The sequence below is a fragment of the Oryzias latipes genome, chromosome 2 (genome assembly GCF_053564925.1).
Source record: "Oryzias latipes strain Hd-rR chromosome 2, Olatipes_Hd-rR_3.1".
Taxonomy (NCBI): domain Eukaryota; kingdom Metazoa; phylum Chordata; class Actinopteri; order Beloniformes; family Adrianichthyidae; genus Oryzias; species Oryzias latipes.
The window spans coordinates 6,542,179-6,567,233 of record NC_136238.1 but is presented as its reverse complement, the minus strand read 5'-3'; the positions used below and the strand labels follow the sequence as shown (position 1 = coordinate 6,567,233).

Genomic DNA, 25,055 nt, shown 5'->3' with positions numbered 1-25,055 from the left:
TTTTGACCTCAGGATACAGTTGGTTTGGCGGCTTCAGCGCTGAGGTTGGTTTGTACCAGAGCATGATTGAGTCACTTGATGTGGTGAAAATCTGGGTTCTTTTCAAAATGGGCTACGGTGCAAATAATTAAACAGAAAATCAGAAAAAAAAATAGAAGAAAATGTAGGGTTGAATGCTAGATTGCTGAATGAAAATGAAACGTAAAGGGTAATAATTGGGAAATAAAAACAATAATTAAAGAAAGAAATTAACAAAGTTGACCATAAATAAAGAGAAAACAGCAAAATAACAAGGATATGTTTGTGAAAAAATGCCAGCGCCGGGTATCGAACCAGCGAGCTTCTGCACCAAGGATTCCCCATTGATTTCAATAGAGGCAGAAATCCTGAAATATGTTGAGAAGTTCAAGGATTTGAAGGACCAAAAGTCACAGCTGGAAAAAAGCTGAGAGAGCTGAACATTTGAATAGTTGAATGGTTAAAATAGCTGAAACATTGTAGGAGTTAAGCACCAAAAAGATGGAGGAAGATACTAGAATAAAGACAGAGAAACAGGAAAACAATGGTTGAAGGATTTATAGCACATGTGTCAAACCCAAGCCCGTGGGCTAAATGTGGCCCGCTATGTCATTTTATGTGGCCCGTGAGAGCATAAAAGTTTTTAATTTCCTAAAATAAAAAATAAAAATTGGTGAGTATTTATTTATATGTAGGGGGAATCTGACTTGAAATATTGGATTGGGCAACTATGCATTAGGACTTAAACACTGTCCATTTAACCTAACCTGACTGAATCAAATTTAATTCATTTGATTTATGCTAGAATAACAAGCAAACATATGTTTTTCTATGCATTTATCTGACCCTTTGAGGACAGCCACTATGCTGATGTGGCCCTCGGTGAAAATGAGTTTGACACCCCTGAATTATAGTATTCAACCAAACTGCGGTGGCTGAGACCCGCCATCACACCAAAAAAAAAGACTATATTTCCAAATAAAGCTTATTTTCTTTGCTGTAATCAAATATTTCTAAAAAAAGATTGTGTCAACAACAGCACATACGGAGAAACCAAGCACTGTCTGTCCATTGGTTGGACTCAACATTCATGATCAGAGATGCTTGTGGTAAAGCGCGTACACTCATATAGCGCCCGCGAAGGCCCGAAGTGAAGTCCCATTCACGCGCTCCGCTCCCGAACACTGGCGCCAACCTTCCAGTGTCTCGGTTCAGTGTCTCGCCCAAGGTCACTTCAACATTTAGGCGGGCAAGGTGGGAATCGCACCTGCAATCTACCACTGCACCACAGTAATAAGTATTTAGCCATCATTTGTTTCCACTCAGATTTGTTTCCATGTCAGGCTTTTTCAGTACCTGTTGTTGGTTCAATTCCGCTCTGCAGTCAGACCGTGTGGTGGTCCATGTAAAGCTTAAGCTACAGAACTCCATTCTCCTCTCGTTTCCGTCTTTCTGCACTCCGGGTTTCCCCGTGTTAGCTTAAGCTAACCTTAAACCCGAATCCTCCAGACTAGAGGCTACATGGCCTAAAAGTGCACACAGTGACATCAAACATTCCCGTTCATTTTCAGTTTGTACGCCTATTCTTTTTTTTTCTTATTCTCACAGCAGTGCATGGGCAAAATCAATCCCCAATAATCCACATCTGCTGTGGCTTTTATATTTGCAGTTTCTTTTTTTTTGCACAGTAGCTTTATTTTTTGCGTCGACGTTCGGTATCGGCCACAGAAAAAACGTCTGGTGTTGCGTGTCCATTGCTAAACGTAAAATCTACATCATAAAACGAAAAAGTTTTTGTCCTTTAAATGCCCCCACTATTGTAAGGGATGTGTACAACAGGGGCATACGAGTCGATTGTGGTTTACCAAAGTCGTACAAAAACATTTGGGAACAGACTAGGCTAAGCTACACGAGACATCCCTGCCCTTAGACCCTCCTTCTCGGTGAGGATTATTTTTTGGCCAAATTTTATAAATAAAAGTAAATCTTGTTTAAATGTATTTTTTCCCTATAGTCATACTATCTAATCTTTCCATCATTGGTGTGTTTGCACTCTAAAGTCAAACTAAGCTCATATTAACACCTTTTGGTCTTCCTGGTTTCGTCCACTCTCTCAGTTTCATCCTGTGAGTCACTTCTGAATTGGCGACTTCCTGTTTACGCTCCGGCGGGGCCGACTGTGCGTGGCGGTGAAGCGGAAGGAGTCCGCGGCGTTTCTTCTTTGCGCTCGCGGACGTCCGCCGGAGTTCCGACGTCAGCTGCAAACGGTTGTAGCAGCAGTCTGCCCCACATCCCTCCTTCCACCGAACGCCGTCTGCTCGGCTTCCCATGACAACACGCACATGTGCACGGCTTCAATGCGCGTGCATGGCTCTGAGGACATTTTGGTAGTTTTTCCACAAGATGTGTCCATTCATGCAATTAAAAAGAGGCTTTTATGTTTATCCACTGTCAAAAAATGAGCTTTTGATTGAAAAGTTTATTTAAAAGTTTGCATTTGCACATATAAGATGCCTACTGCTTATTATTACAGCACACAGCTGTGATCCGTGTCTGTTTAATCTAAAAAAACACCTCTGGTTTGTGTTTACGGTAACACACTCTTTTGTCTCAGAGTTCTTGTAACATCTGTCGGTTCTAAAAAGACAAGGTTGTTAACTTAAGGCGTGTCTGTCTGCACACTTTCACTTCCTTCTTGAAGCAGGTGGAAAAAGCAAATGTTATGAATCTAAATCAGCCACCAAGTAGCCACTAGGGGGCGTTTTTCCCGGTTAAGTCAGTCTTTCTTCCCAGAAATGTGACTAGATCTAAATATTTAACATGTACTAAGAGTTTGACTTAGAAGTTTTCCATTTTGCAGTTATATTTATTCAAATTTATTTGCTAAAACCTTATCTTATCTTTGAGATCAAAGGAGAAAATTCACAGGGGCGTGGCCTCTTGATTTAACTGTGACTGTTGAGTCACCAGCTGTAAAACTGGGCACTTTTAAGTAGCTAACATGCTTTTCTTGTGCATGTCATGAGAGGGGTTTCCGGAGGGTAGGGGTTTGATGATGTCATATCCTGTCAACATGGCTGATGATGTCAAACAGCCGCTACGTAAATTTTAACACAAATTGCACGGATGAAAATTGGTCATATGTGAACATACGTGGAAAAAGTGAGAAAAGTTGTGGTCTTTTTTCACGTAATTCATTAGTGACATGTGCGCCGTATACGCGATTTCAAAGTTCTATATCGGTGGTACGTGCATGAAAAGTCCGTTAGACATACCTGGATCGATTTGTGCAAATGTGTATGCATCTCACAAATATAACACACAAATTGTGTATATCTCATGTCATAAATCTGTGTAAACTACGTAAATTAGCACGTCAGAACCGTTGTGGGCCTCCATCAGAGTTTTCCTCTGGCTTCGCCCTGCCCAAGCATAGGTCACCATCTTTCGGGGTCTTATCGCACACGCTCACGCTCCGCCTCCCTGAACGGGGCAGGCGTCAGGGGCAGGCATCAGGGGCCGGCGTTGTGTCCAGGACCCGAGCACTCGGCGGCCCTCCCTTTCATTGCGTGACTCGCGTTTGCGTTAGACTCCTTGTAAATCTGTGTAAATTACCACATAAAATAGAGTTGTTGTTTTTTTAGACACTTTCAGGTTCAGTGTGAAGTAATTCTGTAATATAAACAAAAATAGATATTTGGTAAAACAAAACAACAACAAAAAGCTGGCATTGTAAAAAAAAAAGAAAAAATTGAAACGGTTATAAAGATAAATTTACAAAGCAAATTGTAAATAAAAAAAAGCTCAAAAACGCCCTGAACTATTAACCCTTGTGCTATCCTAGGCACTTTAACATTGCGAGTTGGGTCATCCAGACCCACTAGACAGAGCTCTTCTTCACTGGTGTCCATGGATTACATGAAATCTTTCCACCTTTATCCACCTTTGTCATGGTAGGGAGAACACGTCAAAGTAAGGGTGGGGTCATCTAAGATAGCACTCGTTTATTTATGGTTTTTCTTTTTTTTGTTTGAGGTAAGACCCTGCAGCCATCTTTACAGAAATCTAACCAAACTAAAAACAAATAGTCTCAGTTTTGCTGAAACCTGTGTGTCTGTTCACGGTCTGACCAGCGTGTGGCAGACTCGCTTTCTCTTCTGTTGTGGGACATATGCTGAACATTAAAAGAGGATGGCTCATTTCTAACCATTCGTAATGAAAATGTCCTTTTTCAATGCTCTCTTTTCTATCTTCTGAATGAAAAGTTGATTGGCTTTCCTTCTTTTTGTCAGACAAAAGCTTTTACTGTCAAAAAACCGTGACGGGAACTCCAACTACAAACAGATTCTAATCTGGATTATAGTTCCATCCAGCAACAAAAGAAAAAAAAAGGGGTTGTTGTGGAAGTCCATTTTCTTGGTCTGGGGTTGTGGGTCTTTGTCGGGTGAAGGCTGTGTAACGGGAGATCGGGGGTGGACTTTCTGGAGCCCCGCCTTCTCAGCCGGCACTAACTGGAGGGTTTGTGTGCGTTTGTGTGTCTGTGCTGTGCGGTGACAGCTCAGTAAGCAGCCGAGGTCCTTGGCTGCAGCGGCATGGACTTCCCACCGCGATGCTTTCTGACAGGACGTGCGGTTGTGTGAGTTTGTTTCAGTTGTGTGTGTGAGCGTGCGTGCGCATAGATGCAGCGGCACAACAATGGCTCTGAACCGAGTTTCAGAACTCTGCCACGAAATCACCAGGCTGTGGCTGCAGCTGAAGCTGATGACAGGTACCTCACAGTGTTGCTGCCTGCATTTTTAATGCTTGTTGGGGAGGAAACAGGAGATGATCAGAATCCTGCAGGTGTTTTCCTGTTTGGACGTGGCTGCAAATACTAGCAGGGGTTCACTTAAGTTTCTAAAAGCGGGCCGCGTCTCACTGAGCGGCTGAGAAATCTGCGACAATAAACCAGCGCAGACTTGCATGGATGCATCAACGAATGAGTTCCTGTTTCTAAGAGGGAACCTGCAAAAAACGCCTGGCAGGGTACGAGTGTTCATATGGAGACTGCAGTTAACGTGTAAAATCTTAATGTCAGAATGTGACAGGAAGATTCCTGCATCCAATATAGGATTTTGAAAATTTACAAAATTAAATTGAGTTATTTTACTTTTCAAAAAAGCAATTAACATGTTCTTATGGAATTTTTCTCATGATGTATGAAAAAATTCAGCTAAAAAATAGCATTTCTGAGTATTTCTCAGGAGGACACCAAAGATTTCAGTTGGTCTTTGCGTCCGCTTGCAGACAAACTGATTGTTTTCCTCGTCTGAGCTAGAATCTGGTTCTAAACTGTATGGCTGGATCGCTCCCATATTGCTCGCCGTTTTTGTTGCACTGTTAACGTTAGATTGGGCGGTGCGAGGGGCTGTAAGCTAGCGGGAGAACACGTAAACAGATAGTTGATGGGAATGAGGGGGCAGGAATTTCTAATTAACTCTTGTCGCTCTGCAAGAACTATGTCCTGGAAAACGACAGATTTAATATTTTAGGTCCCTTCCAGGAAGAGTCTGAGCTTCCAGCTCCGCCCCCAGACTAACAGACACACCCACTGCCTCAGTGGAGCTAGCATTGATCGGCTAAACGCTTTACGTTTATATGCACATCCATATTTGCACAAGTTCGGATGTTGTTTGTTTTTCGTGGACGAAACGCAGACACGCTGCCGAGGCCGACTTTAGGTTGATGTCATGAAATGGGCGGAACCCACAAGGAGCGAAAGAGATCAAGGCGTCTTACTTCCGGGCAGGAAAATGAGCTGCGAAAATACTTCATATTTAATTAAAAAGATTATTCTTTAGTGTGCCAAAGGTAGTAAACATAGTGTCATATATATATATATATATGGATATATATATATTACAGTTTGTTTAACAGGTGAAAGTTCATCTGGACTTTGGTGCGGATCTATCGCACAACCGCTGGTCCATCAGAAAACAGGGTTTTTTTTTCTAATCACCACTGACATTTTTTTTTTTTCCTGCTGGGAAATGTTTGGTTCCAACCTAGAGATCTGATAATTCCATCATTCTAAAAGATGCTTTTATTTTGTAGTAATGCTGGTCACACAATAGAGCAAAATAAAGCTAAATTAAAAAGAGGAAAACTCAAATTCCAAAGTAAAAGCATGATGCAGATAAAGTTTGATGAATGAAGATGCATTCAAAACAAAAAACAAAAAAAAGAGGAAGATTTTTGTGCACAAGAAAAGCTTGCTGTTGACGTAAACGCCGCAGGACGCTGAGCAGAGAGGGTTTGTTTCCTCCTCGGGGTCCGGCAGAGGTGTCGATGCTAATGTGAGGTCCGGTAAACAAAGCAGCGCGTTGACGGCATCTTAATCGAGCGGCCTCCTCCCGTCAGTCAGGACAAAACTCTTGAGTGTTTGAATAGCCCCCCTCCCCGTTTCCAGCTCTGTTTGTGCGTCTTTGTTGTTGACTCATTGACTCCGTTATTTGCTTTTCATTGGTGCTCATGCAAGCTTTAAATGATGCTTTTTTATTTTTTGCCGTCCTGTGTGTACAGTGTGTTTGCCCTGTAGCCTGAGCGTATGTTTGCTCTGCTGGCAGATGCTGGTCATCTTATGAGTCTGCAAAGCTGCACGTGCACACGAGCATCAGCTTATGACAACGCGGCGGTAATGAGCCACAGCCTTGACCCACGCCAGTGCACACAAAAAGAGGCAAAAATCTTTCATCTCGGGTTAAAATTACCCCATTTGTCTTCATCTGTGGGGCAGCAGCTCCACGCCGGCCGAATTGATGCACTAAAAAAAACAAATCCAAATGGATCTTTAATGATCCCTGGAGGATGTGGGATTCTTTTAAGCAGGAAACAGTGATCAAATATAAGCTCTCTAAACGGTTAGACCTCTCTGTGTGCAGGTCATGTTTCACTCTTTTATCCTAAAATCAATCAGGTTTTCCCAATCAAACCATTTATGTGCATGAAAAATGATCAAAACAGGAACAAATCAAGAGCAATTTAGAGGGGGAAAAAAAAGCACAATCATGTATCTTGCAAATGTGTTTTCCCAGGTCAAAAACAACAACATAAAATCACATTTTATTGAAAAAAGTAAATAAAGCTCTCCTACAAAAGTATTCACACACCCCTATTGAGGAGTGTTTATTTCCCTCAGATCATAACTATAATCTAAAATTATATTTGCTCTTGTCACGTTTGTAAAACCTTAGAAAGCGTGTCTTTTCTTTAGAAATCTTGAACCGGCTGGAGTTGAAAAATCTATTTATTGTTTTGATCACAAGATTGAATTTTAAACAGAATGCGATGTTAGCCTGCAGCGACTGCTTTCTTTGAGGGCAAGTAAAAACACAACCATGTGGGCTTATTTGCTTATTGGCCACCACCCTCCGTCTGTCTTTGAATGTTATTTCCATTTTTTTCCCCTCGCCGCTCTGCCTTTCTTGGGTTACTTTGTTCACGTAGTGTAATGACTGGTAGGCATGGCCAAGGGCAGCTAAAAAAAGCCTCTGCTGCATCGGCTGGTTTTGCACTCAGCTGGCCATCTTTTCTTTATTTTTCCTCTCTCTAATAGTAGGGAAAGAGGAAGGGAGGAGGACTCGTACTTAAACCCACAGGATTTTCAGCTTTGTAGTCCTCAGATCTCCCATTAGCTTTCAGGGGGATTCTGGAGTTCTTTGAGCCAAAGGATCCCATCAGAGGTTGCCGTCACCGCCCTCGCCTCTGGGGCAAACTGTGGCTGTAGTCCAAGTTCACGTGAGGTGTGGACCACTCTGAAAGCTGCTTAAATATTACTGACGGTGCAGCAAAAAGTACATCATTTTTATCGCAGGACGAGTTTGGAAACGTTCAGGCACGTTCGAAAATGGTTTGGTCCACAACAGAGTTGGTTTTGTCCGTTTCTATTGGCAGGTGGGAAAGCTCACCTCAAAACTGCAAGTGTGCTTCCAACACACATATGTGCAAAACTATATCAAAATTCTAGAAATGTCCACAAATAAAAACCACCACCACAATTTTACAACTACATTGTTTCCATTAAATCATAATAATGTGAATGAACACAAACCAGCTCATGCGATAAGTCATTCAGAAACATCCACAGCAGATCCTTTCACATTTTTTGCCGATTTCTGATTCAGAAAGCCGAGAAAAGCAGCTTTGCGCTGATTTACAGCAAAATGTTGCAAAGGGTTGGAAATCAGCGCAAAGCTGCTTTGGAAGTTTGTTAATTGCACAAAAGGTTTAAAGCTATGGACACGCGAGGAAACGAAGAAGAAGCCCCTTCTTGGTTGTCCAGTGTGAACGCGGTAGAGTCTAAGGCGTAGACTATACCTGCATTCAAGAACATGCGCTTACCACATTCTTGAACGCGATTATAGCCCATGGTGTTCACACTGGACAAGCAGGGAGGGGCTTCTTCTTTTTCTTTTGCCATTGTTTAATAGAGCAATGTTATCCACCTACAGTTGGAAGGCTTGGTGCGAACTGTCAAACCAGTGCAGATCTCGCTAATCTTGCTCCAGGCTTTTTCTTTCGCAGCTCTATTCCGATATATAAAACAACCTGGTGTCCCAGAATTCCATCCAGGAACAAACTGCATTTATTAATTTTGCCTCCACGATCAGTGTACAAACGGTTGGCACTTCCGTGAGTAAAGTCCCTGGTTGGTCGACCTAATTTAATTTTCAACATGCGTTCAATTGCTGCACATTTTGTATGTAAAGTAAAAAAATGGTCGTAAAGATTTTCGTAGGTATCCAAGAGAGTTTTGAACACAGAAGCCCGAAATGTGCATTTACGCTGGTTTTCGTGGAATTTTCAATGGAAGTAGTTGCTTAAACACCTGTTCCAGAGGCTGGTGTGAACATAGTTCAAGAGTTACGACAATTCAAAGAGCGTCAACACTAAGGCTAAGGCTGTTAAAGCAGGGGTCCCCAAATCCAGGCCTTGAGGGCCGGTGTCCGGCTGGTTTTCCAGAAAACCTGCCTTATTTGCTGTTGACTACCTGGTTCAGGTGTGTTTAGCCAATAAGGAGCTTCAATGGCAGGTGGGTAGGAAAACATGTAGGACACCGCCCCTCTAGGCCTGGATTTGGTGACCCCTGTGTTAAAGGTTTAAACAAAATTTAGAGGAAAATAGACATGATTTGATTGATGCATGGGTCTCTGACGTCACCCAGAAGATTCTGAATAGAGAAAATATTGAATTTTCGTGTTGGATATATTGATGGAAGTTAACTCCACCCACTTCTACAACAATCAAAAAATGGGCGCATGACTGTAGAAGGAAGAGGGAACTCTATTAATATAGCCATGAATAAAAATTTAATAGGCATCAAAAATCAAGACAGTACAAATGTTCTTTTTGTTTTGTTTTTTGCATAAAGCTGGACTTTTAAGTGATTCTAAAACCAGCCTCTGGTGGTCATTTAACGTACCGCGGCATTTTTTTTCCTTCTATTTTGGCTTCAACTTTTTAAAACAAGTGGGGCGTTGGTGTGAAATATAGATGATGTGGGACATTTCATATTTTTACGTTGAAGGAATTCTTCTCTAGAATCTAAACTATCTAATAAATTAAGAATCCTAAAAAAAATATGTCTGTGGAGGAACTGTTTTTTTTAATCATACTTGATGAGGTGTGTGGTCCTATACCATTCTTAAATGTGAATGGTATATCCCTGCATGCACCACTGCTGTTTAGAATGGTACCCAACCCCTCAATGTCTCCGGTACACGAGTGGGTCCAGATTTGGTTCGGTTTGGGATTCATAAACATTTTTGGTTTTGTATGGAGACCAGCTGAAACCCGTTTAGTTCCTCGCCATAAAATATTCGTGACAGTAAACTATAGTAATAGTTGTTTGCATAAGATGGTCTCATACATATTCAATCTCTGATTTCCTGCTACTTCATGCAAATAAAGTCGGTTTAATTGGACGTAGATAACCTTCTGTGGATGATTGGAGCTCCACTGATTAGCAGATCTTGTCTGAACTCCGTTTTCTGCTGCTCTGGAGAGTGTGATTGTGTTGCATCAGTGGCGCAGACTGTAGACAGAAGTACAGTAGTGAGTTGTTTTGCAGAGATGATGATGCCACCGTCTATTCAGTAGACGAGGGCTCGGTGCCAATGACAGAGTCCGACCCGATACTGCGGGTTTGTATTTCAACCAGCTGACTCGCTGCTGGTCTTGGGTTTCTTTAACTTGGGATAAGGTTTTAATGGAAGTAAAAGTGATGGTTTTAAATAAAATGTTCTGCTTGGGGAGTTGTACATTTTGCCTAAATTAGTTTATCCTAATCGCTCGGCGCTCCTGGAAAATTAAACGTAAAAGTGAAACTAATCTGGACATTTAGAGCCGGCACAAAGGGACACAGTCAGTCCTGAAGTCATGCGAGAGTCGGTTATATTTTAATATTCGCCTGGGAGGCTGTCTTGACTAATTCAAGCTTTGGCGGAGGGGATGGGCGCACACAGATACGCACATTCCAGGCTGTTGGCCCTGTGACCCAGTTGTTGTGTGGTGTGTGTGTGCATGCCAGCGACGGACCTGCGCCTGTGTGTGCGCGCTGCGTTCAGACGTCGCGCAGCAGCGACAGATGGAGATCGGGTAAACCCTGACGATAATGCCAGATAATAGAGCTCAGATTCCCTCACACAAGTGTGAACGCACACACACGTGGCGGCAAACCAGCATACCGACTGATGTCCCCCCCCCCCCCCGGGAAAATCAGCTTTTATTTTCTGGTCCTTGTCCTTTCTACACCCCATTTCCTTTTACTGTACATGCCTTTTATCCTCTATTTTTCCTGAGGAATCCAGATTAGAAATGTCTCATCTCTGTCTCGAATCATATATCAGATGGGTGAAGAAAAGACTGTGTTGAGGGGAGGTACGTTGGAGGTCACTTTGGAACGGCGCTCACCTCCATCCAGCCTAGTCAGGCTTATTTGTGTTAGCACAACCCCCCCCCCCCCCCCCCCCCCCCCCGGGTGGGTCCAAAGTCAGTGCACCCGTGTGTTTGAGTGCCTCCCGCCTCCTGCTGCTTTGAACTTTGACCAGCATCAGCGCTGGTGGCCGTCAACCAGCGGAGAACAGCTAGCTGCCGCCTTTCAATTTGGCCCTGCACGCCGCGAAAACTTGTCTGAACACGACCTCCACACAAAGGAGGATGATGCGAGCGCCACAGGCAGACAACCATCTAGCTTTTAACGTCTTAGCGAAGTAATCTCTACCTTTCACAAGGTGTGCTTTGTCACACAGGATTTTTTTTTTTGTTGAAAAGAGAAGAGAAGAGGAAAACAGGCATGTTCAAAGGAACAATGGGGCCTATAATTAAGTTTTCAAGTTAGAAACTGAAACTTGAACTGTGAAGCATGTGTTGAAACAGATGTGAACACCGTTTTTCAGATCAGTTCATAGAATATAAACCTCAACGAAAACATCCCCTTTAGAAAAAGGGAAGGGAAGAGTCAACACTTAAGGGCCACATCACACAGCCACTACGTACATATTGCGTATGAAATTTCGGTCTTTCGTGATACACGCCTGATATACGTAGTTCATACGTGTTTCTTACGTTAGTCATTTGTCCATGTACACAGAGGATCTTCGAGGGTTACGGCCGGGTTTCGGTTTGAGAATTACACATTTTACGTGTATTTTACGTACTTTATTTGCTAATATTACCTAAATCTTACACAATTGTGTGTGTTATTTTTCCAATATTCATACGTGGAACAGTCGTGGCTTTCCACGGTGCACATATCACGTTAAAATTATTTATTTGATGCACAAATCACTAATGATTTGCATATAAACAACGCAATAATCAGGCACAGTTCATGTTCTACATTGGTCTACTTGTTCTTTGCGTGGTTTATCCGTACTTCTTCCCTGGTTTTAATGTGGTGCATTCGTGAAACATCTGTGAAAATTTCACGGAAAGAACCACAACGTTTCTTACGTTTTCCCCCTTAGATTCATGTCTGACCAATTTTCATCAGTGCAATATGCGCTAAATATACAAACTGGCTGTGTGACACGGCTTTAAGAGAGATCAATGGGATTTGACCAAAAAAACAAAGGTGGATTATTAAGAAACCAATTCACATTGCACTGTTTGGTCTGATGCTGCTTATGCACGCGAGAAACTCATCAGAACTATTGAATAATTTACTGTAGTAAAAACGCAGATGAACAATCTCGACAAAAGTGAACCAAGAGTCAAAAAAGCTGAAAAAATGTCCAATCAATAAAATGAATGACTATATTTGTGCGTTAGCGCAGGTCTGCGAAAAAATAAACTTTCAACAGATTGTTTGCCTTCACCACGGCAACAAGAGAGCAGAATTTTTAAAGCTTTTTGGATCGCTTGAATACAGTTTGAACTATCAGGTCTGAAAATGTCTGATTTCCACAGATCCTTCTTAGACGAGTCTCCGTTGTGTTGACACAAAAAATGTGAACGTTCGTTAATCAATCGGAACATTTACGCCGCCTCGGTCATGTCTGACATTCGTTTCCCCCCACAAGGCAACGAAAGTCTTGTGCAGCTCTAGTTCCAAGAAAGGCGCCAAACAAATAAAATGGACTATTATTATTAACATTTCTAACCAATTTCGACCACGACTAACCTGGATCGGTGTTTAGGAAACCAGCTGTGGTGAAACCACTTCAGCACCAGAACTATTTGGCCAAGTTTGATTCCTCTTATACTCAGTTTTTAAAGTCAAAGCTCGTCCCATGCATCCATTCAGGGGCTTGACCCTTCAGGTGCTGCAGGTTTTTGGGTTGTCCAGGCGTGTCAAGGCATCTTAAGGGAAGCACAGGTGTGTCTTGCAGTTCCCTTAAGGCTCCTACGTCATAGGATGTCATGTCAATGGAACGTACCATTTTAGTGCGTGTAATGTATCGGTAGGAACAGTCCAGTGTGAACACCGAATGCTAAAAGCGTGACACATACCCGGTGGGAAGAAAGTAGCATCAACTGTCCCAAAAGGTGGGTATGGGAAGTCTGCGTATGAAAAAAGCTCAAACCCCAAGCACGTGTGGTGTAAGGGCACCATGCGACAGTGTCCCTACCACGTCTTAAGTAGCCTTACGAATACTTTACGATACACGTATGAAAATGGTACCTTCCACTGTTGTGTCATCCCATGACGTAGGAGCCTTAAGAGAACTGCAAGACTCACCAGTGCTTCCCTTATGATGCACCGCCTCCACTTTATGACCCTCCACAGGCCTGGACAACCCAAAAGCCTGCAGCATCCTGAGGGTCAAGCCCCCAAATGGATGCATGTGACGAACTTTGACTTTAAAGTATCAGAGGAATCAACTTTGGCCAAATAGTTCTTGTGTGGAAGTGGGTTTCCCCCCAGCTGGTTTCCTAAACACTGATCCAGGTTATTTGTGGTCAAAATTGGTTTAAAATATTTGGCGCCTTTCTTGGTATCCATGAAATAGTTACACAATAAAACACCAGTATCACATACAGACATAACATAGGCCAACGTAGTCAAGTTCTGTGCAAGGTTCAGAATGTCAGAACATGAGGTAGTCTACAACAAACTTGTTGTTTTTTTGGTTCCATATTTCCTTAGGATCAGGGTGTCAGACGTACCGTAGTGCAGGTCGATGCATTAAATATGTAGGCGTGTGTTTGGAAAACCTCTCCTCCGTTTCACCGTACTAAGACAGGACCTCCAGCCTCTTGTTTTTACTTTTTTTGTATCTTTTCTCCTCCTGGTCCTTTACTCCTTCTGATCTCTCAAACGTGTAAACAGATTTTTGACATTTTTATTTTAAACTGCTAAAATACAGAAGAACTTCCTGGTTCACCGAAGAGATGTCATTCAATTTAAAGGTGAAAAATGGCCGCTGTTTTTTTTTTTTTTTTTTTTTTTTTTTTTTTATCTTCTTCCCCTCAGCTAAGCCACTGAGAAAAAGAATGAATGAAGCGGGGACGGGGGTCTCCGGGTCTGGGGGAAGGGTGCAAAGGGGTGGGTCTTTTTAGGCCCCTCATAATCACTATTTGTGTTTGGCAGCATTGCCCCAGTTTGTGTGTTTGTGTGTGTGCGCGTTGAGGTTAAAAGGGTTCACCCACAGCTTTGCTGCTATAGTTTCATTTCATTCACTCGTCTGAGGGACAAAGCTGAGTTTTCGAGCTGCAGCGGTGAAAAGCTGCCCGACGCCTGAATGTCTGATGTTTCTGCAGAGTTCACCGCTAAACACCTCCAACCAGCCTTTCACTCAATCATTACAATGTGCTATGCATTTAAATAAATGCATAGATTTAGCAAATTGCTTCTTTTTAAAGCTCTACCTGCTTGTTTTTTCACTGAACAGATGATAAAAGTGGTTAAAAATGCACATTTATATGATTTATTTAAATAAATTGCAATTTTTAAATGCATTTAAAGCTGATTTAAAGATTTAAAACATCTATTAAATAAAATAAAATGAAACACTGTTTGCTAATGCTACCTTATCTTATATGGGGGTCTTACACAAAAACATGCTCAACTGTTTGTTTGGTGCTTTGTGTTGAGGAATGTCTTTGTGTTGTTTCATTATGAATGTGTTCCCATTCTCAGCTGTTTTTTTTATATAGGTGGAGCAAATATTTTAAAAAAAAAGTAAAAAAATGTAATGAAAGTAAAAAGTTTTTCACAATAAAAGGCCATTTTTGATTTTTTTTTTAATTCTCTGACTTCCTGTTTGCATAAAATTTGTAAATCTCAATAAAGCATAAATTATGGGGATAATTTGATGCAAAAAATATATATTGTAAGTTTTTCAATATTTTTTCAAAGCTTTAAACCAAAATGCTCTAAAGAAATAATCCACATAAATGTTTCAGGTTAATTCTTTTCTGTCAGTTTCCATTTGTATATTAATAGTTTGTCCCTCATCTGGTTGATGGGGCAGTTTTCCAGGACCCCCCCCCCCTTCCCCCATCAAGTCCCCCTCCTTCAGTTCAGTGTGAGCTTAAAGCCCAACAGAGACTCCAGTAGGCTCTGGCTCTGAAGGTGTTTTCTAAGTTTCCTGACATCAGAGGATGTGTGAGTTGTACGGTGGATTGTTGCGGCTGTCACTTTTTTTTTTTTTTTAAAACTCTTTTTCTTTTGCCAAAACAATAAACATGAAAGAGTGAAAGAGCGCTGAGCATTTGTGGCTGGGATCCAGCGTCGGGTTCTTAAGAGGTTGACCCCCTGAAGGGACAGCTGCACCGCGGGGCTTTGCAAACGCGCCACCTGACTTTTACCACACACTGCCTGCGTCACTTAAACCAACTGCCAGCAGTGCCAACCATATGCTTACTACGCGTTTCTTGCTTTTTACGACAAAAGTCGAACAATTTTGAGTTTCAAATCCTCACTGCTGGTCGCAAACAGCTGATGGTAATTAAACAGAACCTCTTGTTTTTGGAAAGACAAACTGCATCCACTGCTGGCTGTTAAATAGTCCTATGGGGCTACAAAATAAAGAATTTCAAAAATGTTGTGGGAAATTATTATGGGATGGCCACAGGACCTACTCCTCTATGAGGCAAAGTTTGTAATTTGACATTTTCCCACAATATCGAAAAATAACTTTTTTTCTAGCGATCTTTACAAAAAGTCACCCACATCCCACCAGCTAAAGTCTACAACCACAGGTAACCTTTGGTTGACTTTGAACTTGGGAGGAGGCTGCCATCTTGAATCCCCCCCCCCCCCCCCCAAAAAAAACAAAAATCCCCCTTCGTGCTAGCTACAAAGTGAAGCTCCTCCTAGGGATTTCGATCCATCGCCTCCTAACTCCTCAAGCTTCATTACGAAGCTACTTGAGAAATGTTGGAATTATAAGTTGTTTATGTTTTTTTTTGTTTGTTTTGTTTATGCTGTATGTGCATTGAGCTCGAAAAAGTGGTATTTCCCTGCCGCTCGCCCATTATATTGAGAAAACGTAATACACGGACCGTCGGCTCAAGCTGAACGAAACTATATATAACACACAGTATGAACATGCTGACAACAAAAAAACCTCGTTGCCAAGGAAATCCAGAAGTTTACTTTTGTGGATTCTTTTAAAGGTTGCATAGACCTGTTCGTCACCCTCAAGTGACCAAAAGTTAGAATGGTTTGCAATGGAGATAAAACCAGTACAAAAGCAGCCATAAAAAAAAGGGGTATGTTCTTTTTCCTGATCGGAAGTCGAGAGTGAGGGTGGGTGAAAAGAAGGGTGATGGCAGGTGCCACGCCTGCAGGCCATGCAATAGTAACTTTAAATAGCTAATTCGATTATTTATTATGAACGTTTCTTTATCTCATTAAATAAAAGTGAAATCCAAAGTTTTATTTTTTTCTTTACATTTGTAATATTTAACTCAGATAGTCCAGATCTTTGTGAACAGCGTCTGAACTTCAAGCACGAGTTGCTGTCTGGCCGGCGGTGTGCTGACACACTGGACACCGCATTACTTCAGACGTAATCTCCTAATCCGAAGGGGTTCTGTAGCGTACAGAGCAGCTGCAGAGATCGCCTTCGCTGTGTTCCGTTCAACGAGAAGTGATCAAAACATCACCATGTTTGTCACTCCTCACAAATCCTGAAAAATGTTTTTTGTATTTGTGCTAATTCAAGCTGCATGACCACCTGCATGTCTCTTATTTTTGATAGATGAGATTTTAACTAAACCGCAAAATGAGTCAAGTCATACCCACAGCATTTACTAGACGAGCTGGAAATCTTCTAGTTGGGAGAAAATTTAAAAATGATATTGAAAAATGGTGTGGTTAAAAAAAAAAGATAGAAAGGCCAGAAAAATGCACATATGTGATAAAAGTTGTGCAAAAAAACAGTTTGGTCATATAAATTCAAAATTTACAAGAATATTGCAAAAAAAAAAAGATATTGAATAAATGATCTAATATGTTTTTACGGCGTGACCTATCCGTGATTCAAAGGCTTTTTTTATAATTTCAAACTGTTTTAATCTTGATGGACATTTTCAGCCTATTTTTTTGGGTTGTTTACCAAAAGGTTCCACTTTCTTTGAGGGTCAGATCTTGTGGGAGGATTTGTGTGGAAGGTCTCCGTTGGACACGTTTGTTTGGTTTGCACTTACATGATAATTAAATCCCCTCAGTCCCGGTTCTTCTAGTGTGTCTGGAACTCTTGGCTGAGCATTTCGCACTCATGTCAGCGCCAGCCTTTGTCCACGCGTACATCGAACACAGGGAGATGACGGGTTGCTCTCAGTTTCCATTCAGAGAAGATTCTTAACCGTGCCAAAGGTTCTGCATTTTTTTGGCACGCATGGGTCACACATGGGGGGGGGGGGGGGGGTTGCTTTTTGTCTGAGCTGTCTAAATGAGATTATTGTAATCCAGCTTTACCAGAGAGAATAGGAATTTCTAGTGCAGTTTTCTTCATCTTCACTTTCATCGCTCTGGTCACTTCACTTCTTTACATTTTCTTCTGTTCTTTACGTTTCTGGCTTCATTTCACCTCCAACGGCTTTTATTTTTGTACATTTTATATGTTTGATCAAGAAGGCAAGGAAATAATCAAAAAGATTGTTGATGAATACTAAAGATGACGTTGGTTGACCTGGGTAGCCGGAGCACTACAATCCACAGATTTGTTTTTCCATTTTCGTCCTCATGGTTTGGGTTCGGGTTCCATTGCACGTGAACCCTGGTGAGGTTCATGCCAGTATGAATGCAGGGTGACCATGTTGCAGACTAAAGAGGTCAAGGAACAGACGCAGGTTTCATGAGTAAAAAAAACAAGAAAAGTTGAACATTTATACCCAAAGAAGAACGAGTCAAAAACATGACTGGTCCGGTCCGGTCTGGACCAGTATACTGAGCGTTTCCATTATCAAATTAATCCATTTAAGCCAGTCCAAAGTGTACCACTTTACAGTAGGCTACTGTAGTCACCCGTTGATTGGCGCAAGGTCAATACAAAAATAGAAAGTCCAAACCAGCACCAACGTTTTTGGTTGTATTCCTTTTCGCCACCCGCAATCTTCTGTCATATAACACTAAATGCTTTGTATCAACGAAGAGCTGTTTTTGTTGTTGATAGCTTCGGTTTTGCTGTAGTCGCACTACTATAACGCAAAGCTACACAATGGGTCTACACCCCGCATGCGGCGTGACAGTCCAACTTTGGGTGGAGAGACGCTCACCTGAACTGCCTGGACCATTTTAAATTGGACCGGAGAGGGGCCGGACCAGACCGTACTGCCCCAGTGGAAACGGAGCTTAAGAGTTCGTAATGAAAATAGACCAAACCAAAAAGCATGGGACATTTTTCACTTTTTGCTGAACCAAACACTTTTCTAGAGTTAGCCAAACATTTAACTTAAACATTTAACTCTGTGGTCAAATGGTCAAACCTGTACGGACCACACAGGCGACCCGCACGAAATACCAGAGCTGTGGACCGCTTGGTGAGAGACCGGGCATGGGGCCTATTGGTGACGCTCACGGATACGTACACGCTTCTTGCAGCCTAAATGTTGGAAATGAGGGAAATAAGTTTGTGTGGTTGTCTAAGGAGTGATTTTTGTGCCATTATTCAGAATGCAAAACTTTAAAAGATTTTGTGTGATCAAAAAAATTATTCTGCACTGGACACAGGAACATAGACTTGAAACTCAAAAATATGTGCAATTTAAACAAACCTGATTCAGTCCACGGGCCGTTTCCCAAAAAGTGTTTTCGTCCTGTTGTTTACTGTTGTTTGGTTTCTGGGATTTTGTCTAGTTTTTAAAATGTAATGCTGTTTGTTCCAATATTTGTTGGGCATTTTTTTATTTGCCGTTGTGATCTTTAAAATGTTTTAGCGTCCAGTGATTTGTTGATGTGATTTACACTTCGAGGCTACTATATCCTACTCGTGTATCACGAACCATGTGTGTGCATTCATGTGTGGCCAGTAAGCGGTCAGCATTCACACCTTACTAACGACTAGAGTGTGGCGTGAGGACACCGTATGACGGCACAACGCTGGTACGTTCCATTTTCATGACATCCCTTAAAGTGGCCGCCAGCGCCTCAAGGGAACTGTGAGACACACCTGTGCTCCCCTTAAGATGTGACCACTCTTCTGTACGACCACCCCATTAAAGCCATTACAACTTCCGTCTGTGTTTCATCAGCCCGTGCCGGCAGACTCTCAAAGATGTGTTTTGCAATTACAACCAGATCACATGTTGCTTTAAAAGTCGTGACAGGCGACTGTGACATAAAGATGGAATCAGGGTGTTTTTGGTTAAAACCACTAAAGGAAGACGTCTTGTTTTCTTTAACCGGATGTGTTTGAGCATTGGCACACCTTAGGTGCTTCTAAAACACTAAGAAGACTGAGGTGTTTCTACCATTTCTTTCTTTCCTTGTTTTTTTGTTTAGATGACATTCTGCAGAAGGAGGCGGGGCCTCTGTGTGCAGCAGAAGTTGGCTCTGAACTTCAGAAGCAGTTTGCCATCCTGCCAGGTTGGTTTGAATTTCTTACTGTGATCCGATTGGTAGTTTGTGTTGAGTGAAAGGTTTTCGCTTTATTGAAAAGCTGCAAACTTTAACAAAAAGGTGTAGTTTATTTTATTTTTTTTGTCGACTAATGTCAGTTTGACGCCACAATCAAGCTTTTTGTTTAATGAAAACAAGGTAAAACTCTGTATTTATCGATTGGAATAACCTCAATGTTCCTGCTGGTTCACTGACCTCAAACTGAACAACCCCGGTTTAAGGACTGGACTCTTCTAACTGTCATATTCCGACAAAGAGGCTCACAAGTCACATTATCAAGTCCCAAATCACAGTTCAAGTCGACTCCCAAGCTTTTGGATTCAAGTCCTCGTCCAATAAAAGGTCACAAGTTTCAATCTCATCTCAAGTTTACCTTGAATTTTCGTCAAGTTGTAAGTCTTTTGTCCCAAATCCAAGTCCATTCAAGTCAATTCCCCTATCTTTTGAGTAAAAGTCCAGATGAAGTCCCAGGTCTTTGGTTCCAAGATAATAAAGAATTAGAAAGCTGTCATCTAAAAGAGGAAGCTTCTACTCAAGCTACACAAACAAGTCCTTATCCTTATGAACTTGTATGAAAATGATCTCTAAATTAGGAAAATTCCAAAAATATTTGTTAATTTGCTCCTACAAGGCAAAAAAAAAGTACAATTTTAACATTTGAAGGTCATTTGAGTCTTTCTCAGCTCCTTTGACCTCCGTTTAGGTTCAGACTACGGCGCGACGGAACGTAAAGAGTTGGTCCTTGTGAGAGCAAAGTTTCACTTTTTTTTTTGGTTCATAAACTACTCCAGAGTGGAAGCGATAGAACGGTCCCACCCACCAGCCTGCAGGACGGCGTGCAGGGCAGCTCAGAAAAAACAAACCTGTGCACACAGAACTGCACGCTGAAGGCCCCGACACGGGTTACCATGGTGACCGTGATCGCTGGGTGAATAATTCAGTGCCGTGACGACGGGCCCTGCAACTTGACCCTCCAGTGAAAGACTTCAAGGACTCTTTGGGAGATTTAGAACATTTATTTGAGCTGTTTTTGATGCTGAAAGCAAAGGTCCACTTAAATTTTTTCCTTATTTAATGAATTTTTTCCACATTTTCAGTCAGTATTGTCCCTCCAGCTGCCAGCACGTCCATTTAAAAACCCAGCAGCAGGTTGATAACAAGCCTGGACGCCCGTCTGACCCCCTGACCCTCTTGACCTCTGTGTCTCTAGGGGGCCGCGGCACGAACGGCAGCCCCATCATCATTTTCCCCGAGTATCCGGACTTCAGCGATGTGAAGGAGGAGGAGCTCCAGAATGTGCTCAGCTACCTCACCAGTGTTCCCAGGTGAGCGCGGTCCATTCTTAATTTATGACTGATAAGAAAGTGGAAGTACCGTGTTTTTCCAGTAGGTGTCAGCGTGGGGCTGATGGTGTAAAAACAAGAGAAATTATATTAAAAAGAAAAAAGAAAAAGGCACCTTTATGATTTTTTTAAATGAAAATAATCCAATATAAACGTACATTTTTAATGTCTGATCCATTTACCTAAAAAAACAGCTTTTTCTTTTATTTCATCTGTTATTTTTAAACAGATCACCTCCTTCCAAAGATAATTAATGAGAAGGGGGGGGCAGTTTGGAGACGCCTCCACATTATTATCACGGCGGCCTTTTCTGTATTTTTGGTGTCTCATCACCTTTCATGCATAACGCCCCCCCCCCCCCCCCCTCCCGTCTCCCCCCTCCATCTCCTCAGCCATCGGCTTCACTCCGAGCTCCTATTTGCTGAGCCGAGCTCCGATTGGCCGTGGCGCAGAGGCGGCTGGTGGAGGAGCAGAGAGAGGAGGGGGGGAGATGCTCTTCAAGCGTCGGTCACCTCTCTCTCTCTCTCTCCTCCGCTGGAAGAACAGAGAGATGCAAAAAAATATAAATAGAAAAAAGGCGTTTGGAGCGACGGTGGATTGTGTTTTCCTCCTGAAACGTTAGGATTTACGTTTTCCTTCCTTTGTGCGTTCCGGGATTTCGATCAGGATGGAATGAGGGTCGGATGCTGCGGCATTCGCTGGCTACAGCAGGACGTTTTTCTCTGCACGGACCGGGCGCTCTTTTCCGATGCTGGCGTCGCCGTTTTTGGCGTGACATGTGAACGTTCTGCCTGGTCGACGGTGCGTTTTGGGTTGTCGGGATGCATGTCAGCTCGTCCAACAGGAGCCTTACTGAGAACGCGTACATTAGCTTAATGAGGCGGCTACATATGGCCCTGCCTGTGGAGCCGATGGCGCACACACACACACACACACACACACACACACACTGACTGCAGAGCCAACGTTGCCATGGTGATCGGAAGGGCCTCTCATGATCATCCCCTGGTGACAAACGATGACACAAAGGCGATACTTCCTAAATACGAGCAGCCTGGCATTTTCAGAATTTCAAAACAAAAGCAGTCACTTTAGGTCAAGACAATAAAAGCTTTGGTGTTTGCCTCTACAAAGGCAGGAGACGTGGTGCATTCAAATGTCCCAGAGATTCTGACTACACTAAAAGGGGATGCTGCATGTCGGAACGCCTCATGACCGTCTCCAAAACACTTACAGACACATATAGACTTTGGCCCACGCCCTCACCCTTATCTCGTCGGCACACCAACAGAAGAAAGTGCTCTTTTTTTATTTTTTTCTCCTTCTGCGATAACGCCGTGCGCCTCTCCTCCCACAGCACTGCAGCATCAGGAGAGGGTTTCATCCTGGTCATCGACCGCCGGCAGGACCGATGGACCGCCGTCAGCAGTAGCGGTTCTAGGCACGGGCCGTCCGGGCGGTTGCCTGGGGCGGAAAACTGAAGGGGGGCGGCACCGGCGGCTCAGCCCTCGTAAAATATTATATGCACCACTATTGGTTTACTTATGTCACAGTTTGTGAGTTTGTAACAGCCTGAACCTGGCCGCGCCGCCGCCCTCGCCCCGCAGCTGCGCTCTCCTGTCTTTGAGAAGTAGACACAAATGTGTGTGAAGAAGGAGAAGGGAGGGGGCGCAGGGTGAGCACGGAGCGCCGCCGCGTTTGCGCATGCGCAAAAACTTGCTGGCTCATCTTTCAGGGGAGGCGACGGTCGCGGGCTTGATGAAAAAAATAAAAGTAAAAACTGCGACTGCGCCGTCATGTAGCGAATCAGCGCCCCTGGCTATAGCTGCACGCGCTCCTGCTGGAAATGTGTGAAGAAAGGGGGGGGGGGGGGGGCTGCGGGGAATCAGTTCAATTGTGGGACGCTTCCAAATTAAGTGGCTAGGTGGGGACAAGGGCGAGGGTTTGAATCTACTTTATAAAACCTTTTTATAAGTCAGTCATAAGGTGACATTCTATAACCTACATTTTAATAAAGGTATAAAAAAATATATTCTGCTTTTGTGGGTTAATTTTGTGTGAAATGCCCAAATGAAAAAATGGCAACACAAAACAATGCTGTCACTAAGGTGACAGTTGGTTCAGTCGAAGGACTTGATGCCTTCTCGTGACGTGAGGACATTTATGCCAAACAAACGCCAAAAACATCTAAAATATGGAGAAAAAAAGGTCAAAGCCATCTGGTGCCCAATTTAGAAAGAAAAGAAAAGAAGAAGAGGAGAAAAGAGATAAAGAAAAGGGTAAGTCCTCACAGCTTGATGCATGTTTTTTCTAAATTCTAATGCTACCTGCCCTACAACAACGTTGCCGATGAAAACTTTATTTTGGTCGATGACCAACACTGAAGTAGGCCCAAATGTTGCAAATAGCATCATTTTTTTATTTTTAGATTTTATTCTTAAAAATTTGAGCCTGCATATGAAGTTTATTTTTTATTTGTTTTACAAATGTGTTATATTTTTAGCCAATAGAATTTCCATAAATCTGTGGGTAGTTTTAAAAAATAATATTTACCATTTACTGCAACTCTATGGGGACAAAACATAATGTAACAGGTCATAACTAAAAATGTGCCAATCAAAGGATTGAAGACGGAAAACATGAGCTAGTTTTTCTTCTCTGAAGTAGAGATCGATATAGAACATGACAATTTAAATTTCCAATTCATAAATGTTTTTATAAGGCCTATATTGTAGTCTATGGTCTTTTGAAGTCAGTATCAAATGCAATTTCAGGGGCACTTCTAAGATATTTTGGATCGTCTACCACTGCTCAAGATGAGACATCTACCTCCCTGCCAGCTATCTCATCAGCCACAGTCACAGTCTCACCCCCTCAGGATGAGCTACCATCTACATCCTCTGCTACTCATGTAGTTCCACAGTTGTTACCTGAGCAAAGTTTTGATAGTGAGGCTGAAGACGTTGTTCCATCTACGTCTACCCAGCTTGAGACTTCAGGTGGGTTTTTGTGTGTGTGAGTGTACATGTGTAGGTAAAAAGACAATTGTTCAACTACAATTGAATGTAATTTTTATAATTCCGACTTTTGATGAGTAGGCCTATTAGTGATGTTTGACACCAAAATGTGCTTTGAGTAATGTGCCAATGTGCCCTATGATGATAGAAATGCCTGGTGATGAAACCCCACTGACCCCGACTGCTGAGGACCAGCCTCTACCAACTGACCCTGCAAAGTGGCCCTCACCTCTGACTGACAGGATACGGATGGAGCTGGTTCGAAGAGGACCAAGTAGCATACCACCTGACTTTGTTTTCCCAAGAAATGACAGTGATGGGAGAAGTTGTCATCACCACTATTTCAGGAAGACACTAGTAAGTGGTGAAAAAATAGCAAGAACTTGGTTGATGTATTCAAAAGTGAAGAACAGCCTCTTTTGCTTTTGTTGCAAATTGTTTTCCAACAAAAACATTAATTTAACAACTTCTGGTACAGCAAACTGGAAACATGCAAGCACATACCTCACAGCACACGAAAAAAGCCCAGAACACCTCAATTGTATGAAAGCATGGAAGGAACTGTCAGGGAGGATCAGAAGTGGGAAAACAATTGATAAGCAGGAGATGGCACTTCTGGAAGAGGAGCGGGTGAGATGGAGAGCAGTGCTAACCCGTCTCATTGCTATTGTGCAGTCACTGGCAGTTCGGAATTTGGCTCTAAGGGGACACACAGAAACACTGTTCACATCATCAAATGGGAATTTTTTGAAAGAGGTTGAACTGATGGCCAGGTTTGATCCCATAATGAAAGATCATCTTAACCGTGTATTAAGAGGAACAGCAAGTCACAACAGCTACATAGGCCATCATGTGCAGAATGAACTTATTGATTTGTTGAGCAGCAAAATCCTATCCGCTATAGTGGATGACATCAAAAAGGCAAAATATTTTTCAATAATTCTGGACTGCACTCTGGATATAAGCCACACAGAACAGTTGTCAGTTATAATTAGAGTGGTGTCACTGATGGAGAAGCCTCAGATCAGGGAACATTTTATGGGGTTTTTGGAGGCAGAGGAGTCCACAGGCCAGCACTTGGCATCCATGATCTTAAACAGACTTGAGGAGTTAGGAATTTCTTTTGAA

At 42.5% G+C, this 25,055-nt stretch overlaps 1 protein-coding gene and 1 long non-coding RNA gene across 11 annotated transcripts in view; one reads left to right on the top strand and one right to left on the bottom strand.

Annotated features, from left to right (window-relative positions):
* mcf2la (mcf.2 cell line derived transforming sequence-like a) overlaps positions 1–25,055 on the top strand; it is a 67,863-nt gene that overhangs the window by 14,405 nt on the left and 28,403 nt on the right. For 9 of the 10 annotated variants that reach the window (XM_078931356.1, XM_078931362.1, XM_023966166.2 and 6 more), the window contains 3 exons: positions 19,451–19,534; positions 20,778–20,892; positions 22,268–22,336. In XM_078931356.1, the coding sequence (XP_078787482.1) occupies positions 19,451–19,534; positions 20,778–20,892; positions 22,268–22,336 (268 nt within the window). Of the gene's footprint in view, positions 1–4,565; positions 4,787–19,450; positions 19,535–20,777; positions 20,893–22,267; positions 22,337–25,055 lie in introns of those variants that run through there. The other variant, XM_023966164.2, reaches the window with a different exon arrangement.
* The window catches only part of LOC111949299 (uncharacterized), a 43,712-nt gene that overhangs the window by 13,638 nt on the left and 5,019 nt on the right, over positions 1–25,055 (bottom strand). The window lies entirely within an intron of this gene.